The sequence below is a fragment of the Megascapheus bottae genome, chromosome 31, assembly GCF_031878675.1.
Source record: "Megascapheus bottae isolate mThoBot1 chromosome 31, mThoBot2.hap1, whole genome shotgun sequence".
NCBI lineage: Eukaryota > Metazoa > Chordata > Mammalia > Rodentia > Geomyidae > Megascapheus > Megascapheus bottae.
Genome location: NC_143539.1, coordinates 2,111,155 through 2,117,601, shown reverse-complemented (window position 1 = coordinate 2,117,601; position 6,447 = coordinate 2,111,155). Strand labels below are relative to the sequence as shown.

The window sequence follows — 6,447 nt, the reverse complement described above, 5'->3', positions numbered from 1 at the left end:
CCTCTGACCGGTCCAGCCACCCTCAGAGTCCAGGTTGTCAGCCTGATGCCACTGCAGCCTTCCTCCCTGTTCCCAGAGCCACCGAGTCCAGGTGCTAGGCTACTGGACAACTCTGGGGTCATCCTGCCTAGGCAGTAACCAGACCTGAGGATAAGGAACAGTGGGCACAGAACCCCATGGACCCCCGGCCTCTCCCCCACAGGGACAGCTGGCCTCTAATGGGGGCAGCGGGGTGGGTGTCATCACAGGCAGGTGGCAAACCAAAGGATTTATTGAGGCAGCAGTGGCATTGGGGAGCGGGGATGCGGGGAAGGGCCGGGGTCCTCCCTGGGGCCTGTGGACACAGGCCCTTCCTTCCCTGGGACTCTCTGGGTGATCCCCGGGCAGGGGTGCCTGAGGTGGGTGCCGGTGGGCAGTCTGCACAGTGGGAGGCGGCGTGGGTCCGCCTGTGGGAGGCCCGGGGATCAGTCTGTCCGCAGCCAGCAGCCTGTCTCCTCCACCTCTTTGGTCACCACCAGCAGCATCTCACACAGGCCCTGGGCCAGGGCGGCTGCCAGGAAAGTCCTGGTAGGAGAAGGGGGAGACTGAGGCCGAGCCAGCCCAGGCACTTTCTTGGGGGGCTGGGGACTCCGCGGCCCGGTTCCTGACCTGGACCAATCCCGCCGCAGCTCACCTGACGCCATCCTCACCCCCCAGGGCCTCGGGGGTGCGCAGCTTGGAGTCCAGGTTGTAGTAGACCCCGTCCACCTGGCGCAGGGCCACCCAGTGCCGCCGGCGCAGCGGCAGGGACAGGAGCCCCAGGGACACGGGCGACGGCAGGTTCAGGATGAGCCCTAGCACCTGCGGCAGCACCAGCTGGGAGAGGGGCCTGGGGGCCGGGGGAGCCGGGGTCAGGCCCCTTCTGCCTGGCCCTGCCAGCCAGCCCTGGCAGTCCTGCTGGGGGCTGCCCGGTGCCACCCACACCCCCATCGGGTTCTCACTGCCTGGCAGCCATCGCTCCATTCTGTCATCTAATGTATTTGGCTTTTTGAAACAGAGTCTCACTGTGTGGCCAGGCTGGCCGGGAACTCGCCCTTCTCTGCCTCCAGCTCCCCAGCTGCCCATTTTCTTGCTCCCAAGTCATCGTCCTTCCAGTCTCCCAAAGTCCTGTCCCACTGCTCGGTCCCCATCCTAGGTGCCCAGTGACTGTCCTGCCAGTCATCCACTGGCCTCCCCACCCTCACCAGTCCCGGGCTCCCACCCCACGGGGCCACACCACCCTCCGCTCCTCCCTACCTCCTCCTATCCCACCACACGGCCGCCAGGCCCAGCCCCTGCAGGGCGGCCATGATCACATTGACGTCATAGTTGCCAGTGCCCAGCAGGCTGCGGTGGGGGTTCAGGCGGGAGTCTGGGGCCAACCTGGTGGGAGGGCAGAGCCTTCAGCACCCCTTGGATGTCCTCTCCTCCGAGAAGGGTCTCCTGACCCCCGGGCTGGCTGTCCCACTGCCCACATCGCTGAGTTTGAATCCCTTGTGCCTCTAACTTGAGGCTGCCCTGTGGCTTCTTTGCCCACAGTCCTCCCTGGCACCCCAGCCCCCAGGACAGAGTCCCATCCCCCTTCCTGCCCTGCATGGCCCCAGCACCAGTTCTCCCCAGCCACCTGTCCCCAACTGTGTCCTGCACCCAGCTTTCTGGATAGCTCTTCCTGATCCAGCCACCACATGCCCCTCTGGGCCCTGCTTTCTGAACAATTGAACCTCTGTTCAACCAGGGACAGGGGGCAGGGGAAAGGGAGGGGGAGGGGGGTGACTGTGCCTTATTTTTCTGTCTGTTTCCCAGGCCATGTCCCTTAGAGAAGGGCTCTTATGTGATTCAGCTCTGGGTCGCCAATAGGGCTTTAAAGAGTCCAGCAACCCCTGTTATGAGGGACAGAGGTGGCCTTGGGGTAGGGTAGGCCCAGGAAGGCCCTGTGCAAGAGGAGTGGGAAATTAGAACATCACTTCTATAAATATTGTAATTGTCCGCGTGAAGACGCCTCAGACCCCAGAAGACAGTGAGCACGAGCAGAGGCCATGTCTGACTGGACAAGGACCTTGGCCCCCAGGATGATGCGGGGCACTGACTGAATGAGAGAGACGGGAGGTGTGGAGGGTGGGATAGAGACTGGAAGGAAGGTCCAGGCGGCAGAGGACCAGGCTGAGCTGGAGCCACAGCTGTGGGGTTGAAGGACAGGGATGAGGCAGAGCATAAAGAAATGATGCCAGAATCGTGAAGAATACCCAGGCTGCTCAACGCGACAGCCTGTGCAGAGACCTAGAGGCGGCACGGTGGGGCTCATCTGGAGACGGGAGTCTGACCTGAGGGGGGCAGGGAGGGGTGAAGCTGCAGAGGCAGGCGGAAGCCAGGCACACAGGCCTGGAATGTGGCTGAGGGAATTGGGGTGCTCCTTAAGGGTCGTAGGGAGTCGTGGAGGGAGGAAAGCAGGGTGAGCTCTGAACCTGTGTGTAGCATGGACTAGAGGAGCACTGGCATCTGGGCGGTTGTGATTAGGGCCCAGATAAGAGATGGCTGGGCCTGAGCTGGCGGAAGCCCGGGGCAGGGAGCTCCAGGCCTGGCGGGTGGTGGGGCACTGGGGGCCAGTGAGAGCTGCCCCGCCTGCGGGAGGCCTGCATCTCCAGGGTGAGGGCTGACAGTCACCTCTTGCAGATCTCATCGGCGGCCTCTTGGCTAAAGAGCTGCTGCTGGAGCACGTTGTTGAGGGCGTGCACGGCGCACAGCTCCAGGCGCTGCCGCTCGTGGTACACGGAGGGTGGGCTCGGCTGCGCTCCCGGGGCCTGGGACATACCGTCCTCGGCTCCTGCTGGGGGCGGGGTGGGGAGAAGGTGCTCAGGGACCAGGCCTCCAGCGGAAGCCCGGGCACCGCCATCAAGGTGGGGGCTGAGGGGCTGAGAGCCTGCGAGGGCTCTGGACCCCAACCCGGCTTCCTGGGCTGTTTCTTGGCAACAGAGGCGCCTGCATCCCACAGTGCTTCCATACACCTGGCAACCATTCCCATCACGTCCCTTAAGTGAAAGGGTCCCCAGTACCATCACTTAGCAACGGAGGAGCCCGCTCCCTCCCGCCCCTCGGTTTGGTTACCTAGCAACAGAGTACACCCGACACCAGGTGACAAAGGCTTCTAATTACTCCTCTCTGGTCCATAGGTTACAGGGTCTCTTCCGGTCGCCTAGCAACAGGGCCCCGCCCATCACCAGACAACCTGAGCCCCCCCCCCTCACCCAGTCGCCTGGCAACCAGGCCCTCCACCCGGACACCCAGGAACAGAGTCCTTTCCCGACCCGTACCCAACCGCGGCGCCCGCCCCTTGCCTGGAGACGCCCCTCACCCCGCCTGCCTCTCCGCTTCCCCCGGCCAGGGGCTCAGCATTCCCCCTGGGCCGCGGCTCCGGTTCCGAGCGCCCCGCGGGCCACACCGCGCTGACTGGGCAGGCGGGGCGGACTGCAGGTCCCAGCGACCTTCGCGCGCCGTACTACAACACCCAGGGGCCCCCGCGACCCCGAGGGCTTCCTAGGTACCGTCTAGGGCCCACGTGACCCGGAAATCCGCTATGGCCTCTAAGTAAACGCGAGACTACAACTCCCGTGGGTCTCTGCCAGCAGGTCCCGGAAATACCCCGCGGAAGTCCGACCCCCGGCGAAGTCTCCCTCCCGGCCGCGGCGGCCCGAGGGTGGCGGGAATAGACGGGGCGGGCTCTCGCCACGGCGTTCATGGGGCTTGCTCACGGGTGTGCGCTTTATTGCCATGGCGTGGCAGACGGCGTGTGAGGGCACAGAGGGCCGCAGGAGCCCGGTTTATTACTACGGCGTCACGCGTGCGGTGCGTGACGGCGGCGGGGCGGAGCGCGGGGTCCGCAGGGCCTCGGGTCCTGCGGGAGACCGGGGCGGCCATGAGACTCCTCAGCAGAGCTGGATCCCGGGCCTGGAGGGCAGCTGGCAGCAGCCTGCGCAGGAGAGACGAAGCCAGGACACACACACACATGGAGGGCAGACAGACCGACAGAGACCCGAAGGGAGGCCGAGGCTTCGAATTAATCGTCATGGAGTGAGGAGGTGAAGGAGACTCAAGAGTACAGATTTACTAAGCAAGAACCAGTGTTGGGGGGGAGAGAGACAGACAGACAGACAGGAGAGACAGAGAGACAGACAGACAGACAGACAGAGACAGAGAGACAGACAGGAGAGACAGACAGACAGACAGAGACAGACAGACAGGAGAGACAGACCGACAGAGACCCGAAGGGAGGCCGAGGCTTCGAATTAATCATCATGGAGTGAGGAGGTGAAGGAGACTCAAGAGTACAGATTTACTAAGCAAGAACCCGGGGGGGGGGGGGGGGGGGAGACAGACAGGAGAGACAGACAGAGACAGAGAGAGACAGACAGACAGGAGAGACAGAGACAGAGAGACAGACAGGAGAGACAGAGAGACAGACAGGAGAGACAGAGACAGACAGGAGAGACAGAGACAGACAGACAGGAGAGACAGACAGAGAGAGAGAGACAAACAGGAGAGACAGAGAGAGACAGACAGACAGGAGAGACAGACAGACAGAGACAGAGAGAGACAGAGACACACACAGAGAGAGAGACAGGAGAGAGAGGCCCTGGCACTGGGCAGGGGCCTGGCCTCACCCAGGAGACTACGCCAGAAGGCTGTGACAGTGGCAGAGCCGGTCACAGCGCCCGGCATGGCAGGGTTCTCTCTGTGAGTGTGCACAGCAAAGCTCCGGCCGGTGGGGCCTGGGGGTCCCCATAGCTCCACGTCTACCACATGCAGGTCCCTGAGGCTGCAGCGAGGGGCATGGTCAGTGTGGTCCACCCAGACCTCCCACCCCCACCCCAGCCCTGCTCACCTGAGATCTGCCACAAGCACTCCAATCACATTGTCAAAACCCAGGCTGGGGGCTGCCAGGGCGGCTGCTGCCATGGTATTGGAATTTTGGGGAGCAAAGGGGCAGAGACCACGAACAGGACCTTCATAGAGCACGGTGCGAGGCCCGGTGCTGCAGGCTGCAGCCAGTGGTCCCTGGAGGCGGAAGCCATCTGGGTGTGTGGCCATGGTGACCCGAAGACTCTAGAAGCAAGGGCCAGGATAAGGGGCTGGGGCCTACAGGCTCCATGCTGCTGCTGGCAGGACCTGTGAGCCTCACCTGGAGGCCTCCAGAGGCATCCAGTCGGCTGATGTCCTCAGTCCCCCACAGAGCCCCTCGAGCCACAAACACAGAGTGATCCCATTGTCTTGAGGCCTCCAGAAGCTGCCGCTCTGTGGCGGAGTCAGCCAGGGCCGAGGCGGACCCCACCTGGGGTGGAGGAAGGCAGGAAGGATTGAGATCAGGACAAGATGGCTGTTTCGGGGGTGCAGAGGGGCTGAGACAACTGGTTAGGGGCATTATGGGTTGTGGGGGGGCTCACCAGAAGGTTGGCATGGCGCAGGATTTGTGCCCCAGAATCGTGGATTATTTGGGGATGGGCCACTTCTACCACAAGATCAGGGTGCCTGGGTAAGAGGGAGAGACAGGGCAGAGACTGGGTGGAATTGCCCCTGCTTTTCAGATCCCACAGGGTCTCTGGAGGACTGTCGCTCCTCACCTGGGCCTGGGAGGGGAAATGGGATGCGTTTCTCATTTCCTAGTTAGGGGCACCCCCCCCCCAGGAGGCAAGGAACTAGACTGACACCACACAGCAGCTAGAGACGAGCAGGTAAGGCCACTGACCTTTCCCCAAGGGCGGCCAGGCTGTGGAGTTGCAGGGAGGGGGGCACGCTCCCTGCCATGCGTCCCGGGTCACGGTTCCAGACAAAAACAAGTTCCAGGCCCAGCTCTGACCCCTGAGCCAGAAGGTGTGAGACAAGAGACTGTCCTGGGGGAGAAAAGGAGAGGCTAGAGGTCCAGAGGGAGAGGGAGGGAGGGTGAGTCGAAGGAGAGAGAGGTGGGGGGGAGTGCAGAGAATGGGGTCGATACAGGCCTGGTGTGGAGAGCAGAGGAGCTTCTGGAACTTATGCAAGAGGCTCAAGGAAGGAGGCCTTGATATCAGAGACTCACCTAGTCGGCCATAGCCCACAACCCCCACTTTCCTCGGGACCCTGTCCACGGCCATGTTCATCCACCTGCTGGGCTCCTGGCTGTCCCTACTCCCAGACCAGGGCAGCTGCAGACCTTTGGAACTTTGACCCTTGAGCCAGTCTGGAACCTCCCTCACTGTGACCAGTGGTGTGGCAGTGGGCCCCTCCCCGAGTTCCCTCTGTCCTCCTGTCCTGGGCGGGGGGCATGGGAATTCAGGGGCTCAGGGTCTTGCATGCCAACCCCCTTCGTTTCTTTCCTTTGCATCCCACACTCCCCCCTTCCTGCTAGTGTGGAAAATTCCTTCTGCAGTCCCCGCCTTCCTCTTGGGCTGGCCAGGTTGTCAT

The 6,447-nt window shown here is 62.9% G+C and overlaps 2 protein-coding genes across 8 annotated transcripts; both read right to left on the bottom strand.

Moving 5' to 3' along the window:
* Positions 1-253: 253 nt before the first annotated feature.
* Positions 254-3,654, bottom strand: Josd2 (Josephin domain containing 2). Of its 7 annotated transcripts, none has more exons than XM_090322722.1 (6): positions 3,558-3,654; positions 3,121-3,208; positions 2,680-2,842; positions 1,276-1,401; positions 674-868; positions 254-564 (listed from the first exon to the last, which is right to left on the bottom strand). In XM_090322722.1, the coding sequence occupies exons 3-6, from the start codon at positions 2,823-2,825 to the stop codon at positions 465-467; spliced, it is 567 nt and encodes a 188-aa protein (XP_090178848.1). In that variant the 5' UTR covers positions 2,826-2,842; positions 3,121-3,208; positions 3,558-3,654; the 3' UTR covers positions 254-464. The 7 variants fall into 7 exon arrangements, with proteins under 7 accessions (XP_090178848.1, XP_090178846.1, XP_090178847.1 ...); XM_090322720.1 differs by having other exon boundaries at positions 2,680-2,839; XM_090322721.1 differs by lacking the exon at positions 3,558-3,654 and adding an exon at positions 3,368-3,541 and having other exon boundaries at positions 2,680-2,839.
* Positions 3,655-3,920: 266 nt separating this feature from the next.
* Positions 3,921-6,227, bottom strand: Aspdh (aspartate dehydrogenase domain containing). Its single transcript, XM_090322718.1, has 7 exons — positions 6,083-6,227; positions 5,756-5,900; positions 5,454-5,538; positions 5,192-5,341; positions 4,895-5,115; positions 4,674-4,828; positions 3,921-3,982 (listed from the first exon to the last, which is right to left on the bottom strand). Exons 1-7 carry the CDS (start codon positions 6,141-6,143, stop codon positions 3,939-3,941), a joined length of 861 nt encoding a protein of 286 aa, XP_090178844.1. The 5' UTR covers positions 6,144-6,227; the 3' UTR covers positions 3,921-3,938.
* Between the last annotated feature and the right edge of the window lie 220 nt (positions 6,228-6,447).

Bases quoted from the DNA above. Each gene is read 5' to 3' on its own strand.
- Aspdh (XM_090322718.1), bottom strand. From the start codon at position 6,143: ATGAACATGGCCGTGGACAGGGTCCCGAGGAAAGTGGGGGTTGTGGGC. The intron at 5,901-6,082 runs GTGAGTCTCTGA...TTTCTCCCCCAG, and splicing joins TGTGGGCTATGGCCGACTAG to GACAGTCTCTTGTCTCACAC. The intron at 5,116-5,191 runs GTGAGGCTCACA...CCTTGCTTCTAG, and splicing joins ATGCCTCTGGAGGCCTCCAG to AGTCTTCGGGTCACCATGGC.
- Josd2 (XM_090322722.1), bottom strand. From the start codon at position 2,825: ATGTCCCAGGCCCCGGGAGCGCAGCCGAGCCCACCCTCCGTGTACCAC. The intron at 869-1,275 runs GTAGGGAGGAGC...CCCGGCCCCCAG, and splicing joins GTGTGGTGGGATAGGAGGAG to GCCCCTCTCCCAGCTGGTGC. The intron at 565-673 runs GTGAGCTGCGGC...TTCTCCTACCAG, and splicing joins GGGGGTGAGGATGGCGTCAG to GACTTTCCTGGCAGCCGCCC.